The sequence below is a fragment of the Diaphorina citri genome, unplaced genomic scaffold, assembly GCF_000475195.1.
Source record: "Diaphorina citri unplaced genomic scaffold, Diaci psyllid genome assembly version 1.1 scaffold66, whole genome shotgun sequence".
NCBI classification, from domain to species: Eukaryota; Metazoa; Arthropoda; class Insecta; order Hemiptera; family Psyllidae; genus Diaphorina; species Diaphorina citri.
The window spans coordinates 331,827-352,661 of NW_007377503.1; the positions used below are offsets into that span (position 1 = coordinate 331,827).

The 20,835-nt window shown below is 35.5% G+C and overlaps 1 protein-coding gene across 1 annotated transcript in view; it reads left to right on the forward strand.

Moving 5' to 3' along the window:
• The window catches only part of LOC113471719, a 40,965-nt gene that overhangs the window by 18,939 nt on the left and 1,191 nt on the right, over window positions 1-20,835 (forward strand). Inside the window, 6 exon segments of the mRNA XM_026831091.1 lie at window positions 607-745; window positions 7,338-7,852; window positions 7,854-7,919; window positions 9,410-9,557; window positions 12,522-12,697; window positions 20,684-20,777. Of these exon segments, the coding sequence (XP_026686892.1) occupies window positions 607-745; window positions 7,338-7,852; window positions 7,854-7,919; window positions 9,410-9,557; window positions 12,522-12,697; window positions 20,684-20,777 (1,138 nt within the window).

The following is a 20,835-nucleotide window of genomic DNA, read 5'->3' on the forward strand; positions in this document are numbered from 1 at the left end:
CAGCCCTGGGGTGATTGCTTTGGGCTGATATTTCGTTGTTTAGACGAAATAGTATTGTGCCAGGTTGAATATTTTTGGCATGTTGGTTTTGCTCCCTTGTTTGATTGACTGACTCATCAATTCCATTGTTGATCTTTCTGATAATTCTGAATATATAACATCAGGGAAGTCTGCATTACACCGTGTCCAATTTTGAAGACGTTCAAATTTTAATTGGAATTTACCATGTCATGGAATCATTAGGTATCTATCTACCTATGCAACGAATGCATTTTGAGATGTTTGTTAATCGTGTCCTTCAAGGATCTTAGTTGATGGGAAATTCGATCAAATTTCCTCTTTTGTAGGACTGAAAGTAATTTTTGGTCGTCTTTTTTTTTCCTTCTTCTTCTTTTTTTCTTCTTCTTCTTTTTTTTTTCTTCTTCTTTTTCTTCTTCTTCTTTTCCTTCGCCTTTTCCCGTGTTCAGACGGGGTCGGTGTTTTTCGCCAGCCTCTTAATCCAGCCCTGGGGTGCTTTGGGCTGACATTTGGTTTTGGATAATTATTAAAACCTATTTCACTGTTTTTATTAATTTCATTTATTTACTGATCCTCTCATTTTTCCAGATTGCTTCGAGAGGGTACGGTCCGGTTTGAGGCTTAATGGCGCAATGGTTCAGTTCTCCATCAACACAGAATCTTTACATGAGTGTGAATTAATATGTCTGCATATCCGCCACTTCACTTGTAGAGCTTTTAGTTACAGGTAAATGAAAGTTTAAATCAAAGCTAAAGCCGTTCCTACTAATTAGTCATCCACAGAAAAACTTTAGCTTTTTCGTTGGTGATAAAATAGAAGTTAACGAATTTAAATACTAACCGTCACATAAAATGATAATGAGAAAAGTAAAAAGAACACATCTTTTCACTCGTCCCATTATTGCCTGCAAATTGCATATCCACACCACAATTCTCAGGCGTATTTTATTCTATGCCATTTCAACCTTACCTTGATTGTGACGTGTTCAACGTAAGATACCTAAGTACAACCTATCCAATCTATCCATCTTTCATTGAGAAGTAACATTGTAAGCGTAATGTGTGAATAATAAATTTGGTTTGAAAATAGAAAATCTAGAACTAGATTCTAGAGTGATAGATTGGAGCACTTTAAATTTTCGGCTGATGAACTACATACATACTTAGCAGATTTTCGTATTTTGTCAATAATCATTATTCTTTATACATTTCAGATACGGCTCTCCCACTATAGGCACCCCGAGTGACAACTGTCTCCTATCGGATTGGCCAATCACAGAGATGGATCCTCGCAAACATTTCGTGGAGGATCCGGGCGTCGAACTCTATCACAGGGATCTCTTTTACCTTCATCTACATATTTTCTGTATGGATGCGAGACATGGACGATGAGGAAGAAAGAAGAAACATATTTAGAGAGTTTTGAGATGTGGCTGTGGAGAAGAATTGAGATGCTTATTTGTACCTAAAGCTGTGTCCACACATAGTCGACGCCGTCAATCAACAAGGTGATCTATGTTGGCGAGGCAGTGTGGACGGTTGCAACGATCGACGGCCGTCGACTTATGTGGACACAGCTTCAGACTAAATTCAAACAAATCAATTCCTGAAGTTATTCGATACCTGATACTTTTTTTTTTTCAGTCTGTTACCTGGGCTACGGCGCTTCAGCCAGGCTTACAGCCAAGTCCGTGCGTAGTTCTCTTCTTGTACCAACTGAGTTTGAGTAGTTTTGACCTTTTGCCTTTCGTAGAGTTGTATGAACCAAGTATTTGTATTAGTTTAGTTGGTTACAAAAGTGTAGTTTTTAGATCTTGTATAACTTTTGTCTATGTAGTCTCCCAATTGTTTCGTAGTTTCGTTGCATGTTGCATGTGTCTATCAAATGCCTGCGGAATGTCCTACAATAATTGCATGCCCTTTCTGTCCCAACAGTTTTACACATTCAGTATCTTTTATCAGCAGATCTGGGAGGACAACAGGATACCTGGATGAGGTATACTGTAAGTGGGCGACCCTGTAAATGGGGCACCTACTGTACTCAGAGTCTGGAGGTCGGGGTTTGGACCTGTCCTATCGAAGGAGGAGATTGGGATTATTGTTGTCGCTCTGGACACCATTGTGGCTACTCCGAGGGCTATAGTTACCCTTGGTAAGTTTTAGTGAATCTGAATATTTTGGTAAGTTATAAGCTATCCCTGGGCCCTGGTGTGTTCTTCTATCAGCTACGTACCCTCTAGCAATATGAAACCTTTAGGAAAAAGTTCTTTGTATTTATTTAGGAACTAAAATATGCTATAGAAAGTTTGACCACTGAATTCGATTATGTTTTTGTTAACGCTTAAAGTGATTCTTTGGTATAATTGCAATGAAGTTCGGAAACACAATTCTTTGACTTGTATTCGCTAGTAGCGAATCGCTACTAATTACTTCTCAAAGGGAAACATTTGAGGTTTGCTGCTGCTGCAGTTCTTGTCAGAGTTTTTCATTAGAAACCATTGGATTTTGATATTGCAGGTGCTACGTTGGTATGAAGAAAGAGCAGTGGCTGGTGATTTCCATTAAATTTTCCTCTTTTATCTTCTGAATGCTCATCCTGGTTAAGAGACTTCTTAAAGTCTTTTTCAAGCAGGATAAACAAAATACAAACAATTTAATTTGTAAATGGAGTTTTTGAAACTGCTCATTCGTAGTTTTCGCAACTTTTGAACTCTTTAAGTTACAAACCTCTAACGGAAATTTTGCTTTAGCATACTGCTTTACCAAAAGATTCTTCTGGATTTCTATCCCTTTCAGCTTTCGGCACACATTCTTCATTTCCAATGTGTTTCCAAATTTTCAGATACAGTGCTTCGGCTACTTTGGACAACTGTAATTTGAGCGAGAGGAATGCCAGAGTTATAAATCTGTACTATGACATAGTGCCGGATAGAGACTATGATATCTACGAGAGAAATGAATATGGAACCCCCGGCTGTCAGCCAAAACGGGTGATGGATAGTGGTAAGTGACATATTTTGGTTAATACATAATTATAGTGATAAAATCACAATACTCAAGTATAATAAATAGGTACATTTGGACAAAATTATGATAAAATAACAATATTTGAAATAAAATCGTAATGAATTTATAAAATAAAAGGATAGGTACCTCCTAACTTTGTATGAGAAAAGTGATGATAATGTAAGGATCAAAAAATTCCATTTTATGTACTCATATTTTAGTTCAAGTGAAAACTTATTTCTTATTTAGAGAGATTACAGACACAAGTTCGATGATAATTTGATTATAGTGAAATCTGATTTGGATTTTGCGAATGACATTACAGGTCGTAATCTGGATTGTATATAAGAAATTTAGCATGATTAATTGATGTCAGTGTGTTAATTGTGGGAGGATTAGACGAATTAGTCTCAATAGGTGAAACTAAATGACTTTGCATTTTTAAATGATTTTAACACCGTTTAATGACACCGTTTAAAGATAAGGGTGATGTCTAAGAACAGAAAGGATCCTGTGTTCTAGGAAAAGGATTTTTCTAATAAGGAATCAGAAATCTCCTTAGTTAATTTTATTTTCATAATTCTCCTTATGATTGTTATCTATTTGAAGAAAATTTAGAATTTTAGACAATAGCTGAGGACTATGTGAAAAGGTACTTATGTCAAATTTTCTGCGATTCCCGTCAGTTTAAATTACTAAATTATTAGCAGTGCCTCCAGATAGCAGCAGGTACACCTGTAATTCACGCTTCGTCGCTATTTAACACTCTCGAAATCATGCTATGTGCTAAACTTCTGAGTTCATCCCTAAAGGGAATTTAACTAAATATCCCATCAGGTTTCAAGTAGGGATGTTAACTTTATCTACTTCACTTGTTTTGTGTTACCGGTTTCGCCTTACGGCATCTTCAGCAAACTTCAGGTTTTTACTCTTCAGGGTTTTACTCCTGGTAATTACTTTGTGTATGCAATGTGCTGTAAAGATAGTATATTCCCCTTGTTATTGTTTGAGTTTGGTGTTGTAAATTCTTACACCTAAAGCTTTTTTCCACCTATTATATGTAGATGTCATATTATTGGAACTTTAGAACATACCTAGATAAAATAATAATAATAATAATGTCCTCTGGGTTTTTGGCTTGGTAAGATAGACCTCTTCCTCTTTACTTTTCTATTAGAAAAGTGAACAAATGGCAACATTTTTCTCCTTTCGCCTCGGGTCCGTGTTTTCAAACTTGGCGCAAATACGGCAGATCCAGAAAGGCAAAATCATAGTGGAATATACAAGCTCAAAATATTGAATTTTCTTAGAGCCGTATTTATTTACAAAATAATGAACAAAATACTAGCTCTCAAACTGCACTGAACCATCAATATCAAACATCTGATTGGCCAAATTTTGTTTCAGTCTGACTTGAAAGCAATAAATTTTTGTTCATAAAATGGGGTGTTTCTAATTCTCTGTGAGTGAAACTTGACGTTTTCCGGAAACTTGTTCATTTTCTTTATCTAAAACTTGATTTAAAGTGAGTACATTTATAATGAACGATATAATTGTACCTGACGGGCGGGTATCCCATTTTTGTTTCTTTCGCGTCTTCTTTCTATTGAAAATTTGCTTTCCATTTTTTTCTTGGAGCAGATTTTTTTTCCTTTTTTCACAAGGTATTTCTTTCTTTTCGTTGTTCTTTTTCTTCTTGTTCTGGTTCTTCTTATTCTTCCTCTTCTTCGTCCTTTATGTCTTAGGTACAACAATTTTTCAGCTCAAATTTAATTGGTAATAAATGTACTCTTCTTTAATGCTTTTACTTCTTAGTCCCGCAAGGCAAGGTCTCTTTCATTCTTACATTTCGTGGCACAAGGTAAATAAATAATTTTGTTTCTTTCGCGTCTTCTTTCTATTGAAAATTTGCTTTCCATTTTTTTCTTGGAGCAGATTTTTTTTTCTTTTTTTTTTCACAAGGTATTTCTTTCTTTTCGTTGTTCTTTTTCTTCTTGTTCTGGTTCTTCTTATTCTTCTTGTTCTTCCTCTTCTTCGTCCTTTATGTCTTAGGTACAACATTTTTTCAGCTCAAATTTAATTGGTAATAAATGTACCTACTCTTCTTTAATGCTTTTACTTCTTAGTCCCGCAAGGCAAGGTCTCTTTCATTCTTACATTTCGTGGCACAAGGTAAATAAATAATGTCGCTTTCTTTCTTTTCTTTGTCTCCTTTACCTTTATCTACATATTTTCTTCTTCCTCTTCTTCTTCTTCCGATTTCTCCTTCAAGTCTTCATATTCTTTTTTTACTATTTTCTAATAACTATTCTTTAATCTCTAATACTTTGTTCTTTTCTCCCTCTCCTTTTAAATTTTCTTCCCTCTTTGTAATCGGACTCCTTTGCAAGTATCCTGTTTTTCTCTCTTCATTTCAATCTAATAGGTCATTTTTAATTACTGAAGTCGACCTGAGAAAGGGATCATGTAACAATTAAGTTATCTCTACACAGATTTATCAAGCTTAGCTCTCTCCTCTTTCTCCCTATCCCTTCCTCTCTAATCTGTCTTTCAATCCCTTTAGCTGTATCCTTTTGACCTTTAAATATCTCTCGTACAAAATCCCTACTAGGCTTATGGGGGTAGCTAAGGAGAAAATAATTCCTTGGGTTTTGATTAGTTTTGCAATTTTCCACAGGGTAGGCAAAAATTTCTATAAAAAATATTGAAGCCTTAAGTACTTACTAAACCTGAATTCTATCTAAACCTCTATAGGAAGGATCGTCTTGTATTTTAGTTGGTTTATGGTTTGAATTTGAACTATGATTTTCTATTCTACTTTTATCCTGTTGGTTCTCATTTAGACGTCAGCACTTTGCCTTTATTCCTCCTTTTCTCTTTCCCAGAAATAAATCTAGCTCATTCTTCTTAATCTTTAAAACATTATCCAACTTATCTCTTTCTCTGGTATCATTTTCTATTCTACGTTTCTCCTGTTGGTTCTCATTTAGTCGTCAGCACTTTTCCTTTATTCCTCCTTTTCTCTTTCCCAGAAATAAATCTAGCTCATTCTTCTTAATCTTTAAAACATTATCCAACTTATCTCTTTCTCTATTCGTTCCTTCTTACGTGTGTACGAGTATGTTTCAAACATGGAGCTCTCTCAAAGTTCTAGTTGAATAAATTAATAGAAAATCATTGCTTTTACGAGAATATCCTCACTTAGATTCCTAATCTCTACTCTAAGTTTTATAAGACGAGAGAAGATGTCTAAGTTAATCTTGAGCTTTCTTTCTATTGCTTAGAAAAAAGAGAAATGTTTTTATGACTCGAAGCGTTTTTCCGTACCTACATCTTAGCTTAGGGCGCCTCGTAAAATAATGTTATCTAAGTTAATCTTGAGCTTTCTTTCTATTGCTTATTTGCTTAGAAAAAAGAGAAATGTTTTTATGACTCGAAGCGTTTTTCCGTACCTACATCTTAGCTTAGGGCGCCTCGTAAAATAATGTTGCAAGACATTATCCTCTTGGCTTTAATGAGACTTTTCTCCTTTTTACTTTCCTTATCCTATAGGAAGGAAAGTAATGTAATCGGGTCAAATTTTTGATGGTCAGTTTTTAGTGTCAAAACCTATCTACCGCCGAGTGATTTCAACAAACCCGCCATCCGACCACCACCTCCTAGGGCGACGGATAAAAGTAAGTCACCAGAGGAGGCTGTCCTCGATTTATTTCATTTTCAATATTATAAGGTCTTTCAAAGTCCCCAGGTGAGGAGATAAATTAAAAGAAGGAAGAGGAACATGAGTGTGAATTAATATGTCTGCATATCCGCCACTTCACTTGTAGAGCTTTTAGTTACAGGTAAATGAAAGTTAAAATCAAAGCTAAAGCCGTTACTACTATTTAGTTATCCACAGAAAAACTTTAGCTTTTTCGTTGGTGATAAAATAGAATTTAACGAATTTAAATACTGACCGTCACATAAAATGATAATGAGAAAAGTAAAAAGAACACATCTTTTCACTCGTTCCATTATTGCCCGCAAATTGCATATCCACAGCACAATTCTCAGGCGTATTTTATTATATGCCATTTCAACCTTACCTTGATTGTGACGTGTTCAACGTAAGATACCTAAGTACAACATATCCATCTTTCATTGAGAAGTAACATTGTAAGCGTAATGTGTGAATAATTTGGTTTGAAAATGGGAAATCTAGAACTAGATTCTAGAGTGATAGATTGGAGCACTTATTTTCGGCTGATGAACTACATACATACTTAGCAGATTTCCGTATTTTGTCAATAATCATTATTCTTTATACATTTCAGATACGGCTCTCCCACTATAGGCACCCCGAGTGATAACTGTCTCCTATCGGATTGGCCAATCACAGAGATGGATCCTCGCAAACATTTCGTGGAGGATCCGGGCGTCGAACTCTATCACAGGGGGAGCTACGGGCATGGTTGTGAACTGGACCGATTGCCCAACGGCAGAACCCCTCTGTATGGGGGAGGAGCCAGTTATCCTGCAGGAGGGGGATATCCTTCTAGTGGAGGCAGTTATCCTCCCAGTAGTAGTGGTGGTGCTGTGGGAGGCGGCTATCCCTCTGGAGGTGGAGGAGGTGGAGGAGTTGGAAGCAGGTACCCTCCCAGTTCTAGCGGTTGCTACAGTGGAGGCTGTACCGTCGGGGGCAGTTATCCTTCTGGAGGAGGAAGTTACCCTCCCAGCGGTGGTAGCTACGGAGGAGGTCGAGGACCAACCTACATCCCTCCTGTCCCCAGTTCCACGTTTCTGCCTCCTGTACCAACGCGGCCCACTTTCTATCCACCCCTGGACAGCCTACCTACCGCCGAGTGATTTCAACAAACCCGCCATCCGACCACCACCTCCTAGGGCGACGGATAAAAGTAAGTCACCAGATGAGGCTGTCCTCGATTTATTTCATTTTCAATATTATAAGGTCTTTCAAAGTCCCCAGGTGAGGAGATAAATTAAAAGAAGGAAGAGAAGGAGAAGATGATGAGGAAGAGGGAGAAGGAGGAGGTGGTAGAGAAGACGAAGAAGGAGAAGAGGGAGAAGGAGGAGGTGGTGGAGAAGACGAAGGAGAAAAGGATTGAAATAAGCTGACCCTCATACCCTTCTTTGCAAATTTAGGGCACAATCATGAAATGGGATTTTTGGTTTCTGCGCTTGGCGGTATTTTGACCGCTTTTGGACAGATTTCGACCGTTTTTTGGCGGTTTTCAGCTACCGAGAAAACAGTTAGAGATATTGTAAAAGTTAGGGTAAAAGAACACTCAAATAAGCATCATTCAATAGGATAAGGAAAGTCGTGTGATGTTCACACCAGATTTTTATGGATCCTAATTACACCTTTAACACTCTTTCCTCCCTTAATTGGATAGCTTCTGAAATAGGTGTTAACATGAAGAGATAGGTTTATAGCATGTGATTTCAAATGCATGTTCATCTTTCATAACACTCTGTTCAAACTGTAAATGGAATAGTTGGGATATTTATTCGAACAATATGTTCAACAAGGGTTTATTTTGAATTAGTTTTAATCATGCAAGAAGCAAGTTGTCTATATGACACTTATCAATGTACAAATTGTTTTCTGCATATGTATTCTCATGACGAAGTTTTTGTTATTATGTACAACCTCTTTGACACTAGGACTTTCTATCTGTTTTGATTAAAAGAAGTTTTATAATCTACATTTTAATTTCTACTTAATTGCTAATTTAATAAATTAAATACAACCTTTGTGTCATTACATTAGGGAAGACTATCCTCCCACACTCACCGTTTTCCTCACACACTTAACATAGATATTGTAAAGCGAGTAACGAAACAAGGGAGAAGGAGGAGGTGGTAGAGAAGACGAAGAAGGAGAAGAGGGAGAAGGAGGAGGTGGTTGAGAAGACGAAGGAGAAAAGGATTGAAATAAGCTGACCCTCATACCCTTCTTTGCAAATTTAGGGCACAATCATGAAATGGGATTTTTTGAAGTCAACTCCATGACTGGCCATGGCCCTGAAATGATATTTTCCGTGTATGAAAAACGGGCCCTATTGAGTTAGAGAAAGGTTTTTTCAAATCATGAAATGGGATTTTTCGAAGTCAACTCCATGACTGGCCATGGCCCTGAAATGATATTTTCCGTGTATGAAAAACGGGCCCTATTGAGTTAGAGAAAGGTTTTTTGCTTATTTGTACCTAAAGCTGTGTCCACACATAGTCGCTGGCCGTCAATCGACAAGGTGAATCTACGTTGTCGAGGCAGTGTGGACGGTTGCAACGATCGACGGCCGTCGACTTATGTGGACACAGCTTCGGACTAAATTCAAACAAATCAATTCCTGAAGTTATTCGATACCTGATACTTTTTTTTCAGTCTGTTACCTGGGCTACGGCGCTTCAGCCAGGCTTACAGCCAAGTCCGTGCGTAGTTCTCTTCTTGTACCAACTGAGCTGGAATGTAAGGCGGAATGTACCAGGGCAAGAGAGACCACACATTTCAGATGTGCCACTCTCAGCTATCGGTAAGACATGCAAAAGAACAGAATAGTAAAAGTACCTAACTGGGCTGAAGTAATTCTGCAAAACGCAACAGAAAACACTTTGTAAACAATCAAAAACTGAAGCACATAATTTTCTTCTTGGTTAGCATCTCCCTGAGATTAAGAAATTTCCAAATTCAATTTTGGAAATTTTAATTAAATGTGCACGAAATTCAAAAGTGTAATGAAATGAAAGCATTGAAGAAATTAAAAATCCTGTGTAAATCATTTGATTTGATATCAAATTTAATTTTCTTCGGGGCTTAGAAAGAAGGGGGGAAATATCCAGGAGAAACATACCTTAGCTGATTTTCGTTTTCTTCGTGCTAAAAATAATGAGATTTATTCTTTTATACTGATCTTCCAGCCATTTTTGACTTTCCTGTTTTTCAGCCACAATTTTAATAGATTTTTTTACATGTTATGCAGACTAAAAAAAAGTATCGTAACAGACAGTTTATTAATTAGCAAAAAATTAGCATAGTTGATAAATTAGTTATCTTGCCCCTGGAATTTCCCACTGTAGAGATCTCTTAGTGGTGCTATTTCAGAGATTATAACATCATGTTATAATTCCACCTCTGCATCCTCATATTTATCTCTTCGTTCTATTCTTTCCTCCCTTTTTCTTCGCGTACAAATGAAAAATAACGAAATTTAATTAAAACATAAAATAATTATGTGAAGGGAATACTTGGTGAATACAGAAGCTCACAAAGAATCACCTCTTTCTAAAATCTGTTGGATTTGGGGAACGCGTGTAACTTTGCTTTCAGAATATTTTAAAGCAATTTGAAGAAGAGTAAGTTAGGGGAGAGAGGGAGAGAGGATTTGTGTTTTTTGATGTTTGGTTTTTTCCTAAAAAATGAGGTTTTCAGAGGTTTTAGGGATTTGTGTTTTCAAGGTTAGTGGTTGCAAGGTTTTATAGTTTATCCTGGCTTCAGTAAGTACCTAATGATAATTCAATTACCTACCTATGTATTTTCATTCAGAATTGTTTTCTTTCTACAGTTTTGTAAATATTTTTGATCATACTTAGCAATCTCATCAAATTTCATTTTAAGTCCTACCCTACAATAAAAAATAAAGACCCATAATTTTTGATTAGCTAATTCAATTAATGATTACATTGATTACCTTTTTTTTGTCCTTTGTTAACCCTTTGAACGCAGATGTAAACTTTTGTTTACACAAACTTTGCCGTCCAATAACTCCTAAGGTGATGAATTTAAAAAAATTCTGACTCCAGATATGATCATAACTCGTATCTTAATTCGGTAACCAAAGGGTTAATAATTAATTGAGCCTGCAAATCAAAGATCAATTCATTTTCTCCTTAGGTCTGGAAAATGTGAACTGAGCGACATCGAACTCCGAAACAATATGTTCAACAAGGGTTTGTTTTGAATTAGTTTTAATCATGCAAGAAGCAAGTTCTCTATATGACACTTATCACTGTACAAATTGTTTTCTGCATATGTATTCTCATGACGAAGTTTTTGTTATTATGTACAACCTTTTTGACACTAGGACTTTCTACCTGTTTTGATTAAAAGAAGTTTTATAATCTACATTTTTTTAATTTCTACTTAATTGCTAATTTAATAAATTAAATACAACCTTTGTGTCATTACATTCGGGAAGACTATCCTCCCACACTCACCGTTTTCCTCACACACTTAACATAGATATTGTAAAGCGAGTTTAACGAAACAACGTAGGTTGTAAAATAATTAAAATTGTGAATTTTATAATATTAATAAAACCCCCTCGAGGCACCTAATATCTACTTTTCGTACTGTTCACAAAAGCACTTTCAACGATTATTTTTCTCGAATAAAATTTTAGAGCAATTTTACAGTAATGTGTAGATATTAACTTTGTATGTAGTTGTACTTTCATAGAAACTGGATGTTTTTGTGTAGTTTTTCTTTATATTTCTGTCTGTAGTTAAGTAGTTGGTTGTGTACAAAACCTTTGAAGCAAAACTGAATAACTTTTTATGATACGCATACCAAAGGTAAGGTTATTGAAAAGAATGATAAAATCTGGAAAGGTGGGGAGATAAAAATACCAGACTCTCATACTGTACGTGTAAAAAGGCAAATAAAAATCCCATAGAAAATATTTCCAATAAAAAGTTTGGAATAGAATGAGAAATTTCGAATACATTGTGATATCGGCGTTGCCGAAGAGGTTTTGTAAAATTTGCATGAATTTAATGCATTCTATCCCCGCAGTATTGATTTATGAAAGGTTTCTACGTTTTTCTAGCTGCATTTTCATTATTATTACCCTCCTACATGATATTATTAAGTACATAATCAAATTTATGATAGGTACAATAATGGGCTTTTAAAAAATTATTTGAGTAAAATAAATTTGTCAATTTTCGCAAAATTAGTTTTACGAACATGCTTAATAATAAAGCCCGTACTATACCTATGTATTTTTTTTTTTTCTTTTTCGATTTCATTTATTTATAATACTTTTATTGTGTAACTTTCAGAATATTTTAAAGCAATTTGAAGAAGAGTAAGTTAGGGGAGAGAGGGTAGAGAGGATTTGTGTTTTTACTTTCCTTTTTGATGTTTGGTTTTTTCCTAAAAAAATGAGTTTTTCAGAGGTTTTAGGGATTTCTGTTTTCAAGATTAGTGGTTGCAAGGTTTTATAGTTTATCCTGGCTTCAGTAAGTACCTAATGATAATTCAATTACCTATGTATTTTCATTCAGAATTGTTTTCTTTCTACAGTTTTGTAAATATTTTTGATCATACTTAGCAATCTCATCAAATTTCATTTTAAGTCCTACCCTACAATAAAAAATAAAGACCCATAATTTTTGATTAGCTAATTCAATTAATGATTACATTGATTACTTTTTTTTGTCTTTTGTTAATAATTAATTGAGCCTGCAAATCAAAGATCAATTCATTTTCTCCTTAGGTCTGGAAAATGTGAACTGAGCGACATCGAACTCCGAGACCTCAGACCAGAAGTCGACTACACCCATGACGACAACTACTGGTTGTTCTCTTGGGACTTCACCGACGCCAGATGTTATGTTCCACCTGCAGGCAATCCTGTTATGCCTCCGGGAGGGGCAGGTTTTGGCTTCCACGGTAAGTTAACGAAAGAAATCAACCCAATAAAAAAGCTTCTCCCCTTTGGATAGCAGTTTTTCACACAACTATTTTTGTTTTCCTTCTTCATCTGTAAGTCAAATCCTATCTACCGTTTGAATATGTGTGTAGGTGGTTCACCCAAGTAAAAAATAATTGGTTGTTATAAAAACAGCTTTTATTGTAACCAATTAAAAGCCATGTTGTTAGATATGTAGGGTAATACATTTTCTCCCCTTTGGATTGCAGTTTTTCACACATCTCTTTTTTGTTTTTCTTCTTCATCTGTAAGTCAAATCCTATGAACCGTTTGAATATGTGAGTAGGTTGGCCCAAGTAAAAAATAATTGGTTGTTATAAAAACAGCTTTTATTGTAACCAATTAAAAGCCATGTTGTTAGATATGTAGGGTAATACATTTTTTTTTTTCCTTTTTGCTTTGTTGTCTTTGATCCCTCTTGAAAGTACCCACGCTATGGAAAGCAAAATCGAAAAAAAAATGAGTTCATCCCTAAAGGGAATTTAGCTAAATATCCCATCAGGTTTCAAGTAGGGATGTTAACTTTATCTACTTCACTTGTTTTGTTACCGGTTTCGCCTTACGGCATCTTCAGGTTTTTACTCTTCAGGGTTTTACTCCTGGTAATTACTTTGTGTATGCAATGTGCTGTAAAGATAGTATATTCCCCTTGTTATCAGATTACTTAATGAACTTGGTTTAGTGTTAATTTGAGATTTGAATTGTAAATTCTACACCTTGCCGGTGTTGACAAACATGACATCCTTACCTTTATTTGTTTATACCTGACTTTTTCAATATTATTTAAATTCTAACAATTAACATTAAATACATATTTAATTAATGTTACAATGTTCTGTCTGAATATTACATCAATGTAAATTTTTCAATAGAGGGAAAAATTTGTATTATTTTCCTTTCATCAAATCATCACTATGAAAAATACCATCTTTCTAATTGTAGTCACTGACTTTTATAAACTGCCCTCTGCTTCGTGTATCATGGTGTTCAACTTTTTCAATGACACCCTGTATTCGAGGAGATTTCATTTTCTTTGCGCCAATGGTGGTCAGGAAAGAAGATATCAGTAAACTAAGCATAAACCATATCAACCATATGACATGTGAGTTTTAATGACAGATGCCATTTCATATGGAACACAGACTGTTCCGATAGTGATAGTTTGATGTGATCAATAGATGCCTCTTTCACTTCTGAAGAAATTGTCACAGCACTGCGAAGAAAATTGGGATTTACACAGAGATTTGAATTTAGTTATTTCTTCGCCAATGCTTGAAATATGTCTGGGCTTCACAGAACATTCTTATCTTTAAAGAGAAAACTCTCGTATTCTTACCACTGATATTACAGCAGAACCTCGATATAACGAACCATTTTCCATTTCCCTTCCCTTGAAAACAAAATACATATAACGATAAATAAATTAAATAAATAAATGCCACACACTAGTGAATTTGGAAACGGACGAAAAATTCAACGTAGGAATGATTTTATGCAAATTTGCGTTTTCAATATATTACATTCTGACTGTTTCTCTTCGCAAAAATAACAACAGAGTGTTCCTAAATAAATAGAACGGTTTGCATATTCATGAAGTTTGCAAGGAACGCTCGAAAGACTTCCTCAGTGAAGATGAAGAGAGATAGGTGAAGACAAAGTTTTTGCTAGTAAGTTGGTGTTCTCTAATGTCAATAAGTTCAGTTGACAGAGTACGAGTTGTAAAATGAGAGCAAAAGGCTGTAGCTCTCTCTCTCCCTCTCTCTAGGAAATAACCTTGTCCAGAGAGCGAGAGAGAAAGAAGAACCAAAGATGGTTTATTTGAGGGAGAAAGAAAATAATACCTAAAATCGCATTTCGCGTCAGTGGATGTGTCAATATTACTCATTTTCCCTTCGAACGAAATTGGGGGGAGGTGTGAACGTCAAAAGCTCAGAGAGACACCCGATTACCATGAAAAAGGTGGATGTTCTCTGCAACTTCCATGTTTTCTGCAAGTGCTAGGAGATTCACTTTTTACAAATTTACATGCCAGCCTAGTTAGCTTAGTTGGTAGAGCGTCTGCCTTGTAAGCGCTAGGCCGCGGGTTCGATTCCCGCCCGGGGCGGATTTTATCCGGTTGACAGAGTACGAGTTGTAAAATGAGAGCAAAAGGCTGTAGCTCTCTCTCTCCCTCTCTCTAAGAAATAACCTTGTCCAGAGAGCGAGAGAGAAAGAAGAACCAAAGATGGTTTATTTGAGGGAGAAAGAAAATAATAAAATCGCGTTTCGCGTCAGTGGATGTGTCAATATTACTCATTTTCCCTTCAAACGAAATTGGGGGAGGTGCGAACGTCAAAAGCTCAGAGAGACACCCGATTACCATGAAAAAGGTGGATGTTCTCTGCAACTTCCATGTTTTCTGTAAGTGCTAGGAGATTCACTTTTTAGAAATTTGCATAGTATTTACCAAGTGCGCTAGTTACTTCCAAGATCGACTTTAGCGGGGAAGTAAGAATACTCCTCACCTATGTTTTAAAAGAAATTAATGAAAGTTATTACAAGAAGAAAAGAGTTGAAAGTGAAAGAAGAAAAAAAAAATGTGTTAAATAAACCAAAACCTCACTTTCTTTCAATTTGATTTTTGTATCATCGGTTTTAATTCCTTCTTTCCTTTTGACAAGCGATTAAAAAATTCGTGGATTTTGTTTGTGCGAGTAAGGTACCTAAGTTTTTTGAAGTTTACTGATGGAAATTGCAAATAAAGAACGTCTGAATTATATTTGTAGGTATTGTCCATTTGTCACTAACTAAACCATAAAACAGTAATCTAATAATTCTTTGGATAACTAAAATTCCTTCCTAGATGGAAGGCATCTACATAGTAAATAACTACCTGTAGAGGTTATAATAAAGTATCGGTACAGCTACCCCCTACCCCTGCTCCCCTGCTAGACTGAAAAGGTCCTTGTTAGCATTCCCTCTAGCAGTCTAAACAAGGTTTCGTTTATATTCCAAGTTTTGAAAATTACATTTTCAGTAAAGATCTTGTCTGGATGACAAAATACTCGAATTTTGGGATGTGGGCCATTTTCCTGTAATTTATATCTCTATTCCTTCTACCGAGTCATGCAATCTGAACTGTCCAAACATGTCAAATTCTCAGAGTCCTTGTGAAAAATCTAAAACAATCCAGCCTAGTTAGCCTGAAGGGTAGCGCGTCTGCCTTGTAACTTGTAAGAGCTCGGTCTGCCTTGTAACTTGTAAGAGCTCGGTCGAAAATGTTTGGCAAACTGTTTGCTTAAAACCATGAGAGCTGGGCTTTGCCGGCGGCATTCTTAAGGCCCGCGTTATCAAGGCCCGAGGGCGAACTCTGTTTGGCCAGTCCTGAAGCCGGCACAAGTTCACGGAACCATACATCAATTGAGTAGGCATACAATTACTTGGGTTTTTTTTTATTCATACGACAGAAATTTGTCTAAACTTCCTCTCGGTTTCGTGGCTAAAGAGAAATTTCTCAGCGTCCATCAATCAGGTTGCGTTCCAAGTCACATGGTCGGAGAACTTTTACATTTCTACATAAATACTGGCCAGATCCTGGGAATGGAAAGAAATTACGACAATGATTGGTGCGATGGAAAAATGTATCAAGGCCCGAGGGCGAACTCTGTTTGGCCACTCCTGAAGCCGGCACAAGTTCACGGAACCATACATCAATTGAGTAGGCATACAATTACTTGGGTTTTTTTATTCATACGACAGAAATTTGTCTAAACTTCCTCTCGGTTTCGTGGCTAAAGAGAAATTTCTCAGCGTCCATCAATCAGGTTGCGTTTCAAGTCACATGGTCGGAGAACTCGGAGAACTTTTACATTTCTACATAAATACTGGCCAGATCCTGGGAATGGAAAGAAATTACGACAATGATTGGTGCGATGGAAAAATAAATCTAAAAAAATGTCATAAACCGTTTTTTATTTTACTGACCGAGTACTTATTACCTACATAATATTAAATTATTATAATTAGCAGAAACTGCACGACTTTGTGGAATATGTTTGAGACCCTTTAGGTTCTCCTCTCTTTTTCCCTGAATGTTAAAAAAAAAAAAAAAAAATTTATTTTTGGTTAAAAATCACCACGAAAATTCATTAACTGTTTGAATGCTACCTTTGGCTTTTAGGAAAGACACAATATTGAATTTGTTGAGTTTCTAGATTTGTTCCATCTTTCTTTTGGCCTTAGTATCAGACTTGATACATTAGTCGGTATAGCCTTTGTAATTTTTTAAAGAGCAATGAAGGGAAATCACCACGAAAATTCATTAACTGTTTGAATGCTACCTTTGAATTTTAGGAAAGACACAATATTGAATTTGTTGAGTTTCTTGATTTGTTCCATCTTTCTTTTGGCCTTAGTATCAGACTTGATACATTAGTCGGTATAGCCTTTGTAATTTTTTAAAGAGCAATGAAGGACGACAACCCATTTATCGCACCAAGCGAACGTTATTAAATTTATCACAACACTATCAATTTTATACAAATACCTATCTACCAAACAACCAATTGACCGCCACAAATACTTTTAGATCTCAAATCTGACCAAGTACAAAACTGGCTAAGTACCTCGTAACTAGGTCACTGGCAATTAAACTTCATATCCGAAAATTCGGTTTCAAAATTACCTAGTTTTCTGTAGAGCATAAAGTTTTTTCTCTTTATCCGGTATGTTAGGACTTCCCCTTTCATTCCAAACACACTTAGAAAGACTAAAAAGTTTAGCGGGATTTTATTTGTGGCCAAGCTGAGAGTTTCTTCACAATTTTCGTGGATATTATAACACAACTAAAAGTATGAAAGGTATTGTGGATTACCCTTGACTAACTCTGTCGATGATTTTTAGTTTTACTAAGGCAATGCCGGCATTGGTCGCTACTGCAGTAGAAGCTCAATTGTCTTGATGAGGATGAGTCCAAAAGCCGAAAAATCCGGGCCTTTTTCTCGAAATGAGAAAAACTTCAGCCAGGAATTGAACCCGGCACTTCAGCCAGGAAGCTGAACCCGGTGTTTAAGCCTCGTTGATACCCAGTCTGCCACGGAGTATAGTTTTGATTATCAGTTGCCTGAATAGTTTTATCAGTTTGATATCTCCGCGTGGATTATTTGTAGGTTTTAAGAGCACGGTAGTACCGTATTGCCATTGTATAGAAACAACCAAAGACAAATTAAAACAGCAATTTTTTTTCCAATGTTAGCCTAGAATCCTACATCCAAAATAACTTTTAAATAAAACACTGTGTATGAAATTTGAACAGGTACTTGCGATTTCCATTTGCTGTCTTTGCTAATCTTGAGATTTCGATCGTGCAATATGGCTAAAAGGATAAAAAATTGAATTTAGTTTTTGTTTCTTGGCTATATTTCCTCAAATATGGGCTACAAAATCTTTTATTAATAAATAAATAGGCAAAGAAATATACCTATTTATAAAATAAATAAAATATTCTAATTAACTATTTTAAAGTTACAGATTTATTTATATTATACGAGCATATCTGCAATGAAGGCTCGATTATTTTTGGAATTGAATTACAGAAACAATTGACTATTTTTTCAATAACTGACGAATTACCTAAAAATTACGAGCATGAATTTTTCAACGTCTTTACAAAAAGTCTTTCAATTTCATAAATAACCTACTTGAAAACTACACAATAGGTAGATATCCAGCTAAGCCCAAAACAGACTATGCAGATTTCTCTTCAGTTAATTAGATTGTCAAGTATAGAATCTGTAGTGCTTCCTACCGTTAAAGTTCTCCAGAAGTTATTTCCATTCAAAATTAATTCCATTGGTTAATGTTTCTAGAAGGAAATTAATTATTGAAGTCTACACACCAGACCAAACCGTATTGCCATTTCTCGCATACTCGTACTATTACCTGCCTCGGTGGTGTAGTGGTCAAGGCGCTCGCCTGGTAAACAGGAGGGCGTGGGTTCAATCCCAGTCGAGGTATGGAATTTTGCAGACCAAACCGTATTGCCATTTCTCGCATACTCGTACCTACTATACTCTCAGTAGTAAGTAGTTGAAATATTTTATCAATCACACAAACTATGTCAGTTAAATGTAAGCGGGGAGCCTCGTGATGTGAAATTCTTCCTGTAAATATTTTCTGAGTGACATATTCTCTCGGTTTGTCATGAGATTTTCCTTCTAAAATCTTGATTACTGGGTGTCTATGTCGTATTATACTCGAAGATTTACATAGTCCTATAAATAAGTCTCATTTTCAATTTGATTTCAAAGATGTATAAAAAATAGAACCAACGAATAGAATCCGAATAAATCTTTATTAACATGATTTTTATCGTGCTTGATTACATATTTAATTATGTTCGGGACTACACTTTTAGATTAATGTTAAACCAATTGACTTGAGCAATCTGTTTCGCTAATCTTAATTCAAAGTTTAAAATCAATAAATCAATCAGTTTGGATAAGGTTCATCCTACTTCTAAATTCCCAAGTTTTTTTTTTTTTTTAACTTTCCTTATTCTGATTCCTTTTTTCCTTCTTCCCAAATTAACCATTAATAATCCCACATATTTATCCCATGGGATTTACTATGGAGCATTTAGTCATGCAATTCTTCAATTTTTGATAATTATTATTTTGTGTACATACACAATTTCTCCTAAGTAAACTAAACCGTTGTTTCAATATTTAATAGTGTGTGTTCTAGTAATTAGCCTAAAAAACTGACAATGTATGATATTGAGGTCTGATGATGATGGCTACTATAATAGACATGGCCGACAGAGAAAGGGCCAAATTTATGTGGTACAAAAATGTTGTATGAAATAATTCTTTTATCAGGTACCTACATAGTACCTACTGTTAAGGTCTAGCAATTGCAGCAAAATAGTAATGGACTGCTGAAATACAGAGACTTTTCAGTCTTATCCGGAAAGAATAAACAGGGGTGGTTGTTACGTACTCATACTTACTATTCGAATGTTGGAAGGTTTATTCATAATTTATCTATTGTTTTTACTTTCTAACTTGTCCACATTTACAAAAAAACAAAATACATATAACGAAATTGACAAAACAGCCTCTCTCTAGAATTTCGTTACATCCAGGTTCTACTGTATCGCGCAGAGAAAATGTGTACAAATTTACATCATCCTCTTCAATTGTAAAGAAAATTTAGTTAAGGTTAAAATAGTAAATGTTGTTCCTGTATTATGGGCATTTAATGCAAACTTAGAAATAGGTTTATGCAATGTAAAATGTAATAAATAAGAGAACAACACTAACTTTCAATGCATTCCAATTTACTTCTCAAATTGTTTATTTTCCACAGAATTGCTTTTATTTTGAGAAGAAGAAAAAAAAATCCCTTATTGGATTCTACTTAGATCTAGATTTGAAAAAATAAGGTGAGTCTACGAAAGTTATAAATCTCATAACTGCAATAAAACCATTTAAAGAAATGGCCCGAGTCAGCAATAACATCACCATGAAATACTGGCAAGCAAAACAATGAGGACAAATATAGTTATGTTGATGGAATAAATTCTCAAATACAATGGTCTGAAAGAGACAAAGGACATGGAGAAATAATATCACTATTGGGACCCATTAGGTGCAAATGGATTAAATAAATAAATGCCACACACTAGTGAATTTGGAAACGGACGAAAAATTCAACGTAGGAATGATTTTATGCAAATTTGCGTTTTCTTGAACATAAAGCACGGTCAACACTTCTGTTGGAAATGTCCGGCAGTAATGTTGTACGAAATTTCTAACGTAAGTGTGAACCCTGCTTAAGACTTGCAGGGCCACATCATGAAATGGGATTGATATGAAGTCAAATCGGTACTGATGAAACGGGCTAGCTTTTGGTAGCTAATACCTCCTCGTGTCTCAAAACTACTGCTTTTGAGATTCTTTTACCAGGACATAATCAGTTTGGTGACCCATCCGTCTGGACTCTGGAGGAAAACCAGCATTTGCCCAGATGTCACAATCAAGCACGACAACCCGGTATTATGTAGATGTCAATGATGTCATATTATTGGAACTTTAGAACATACCTATATAAAATAATA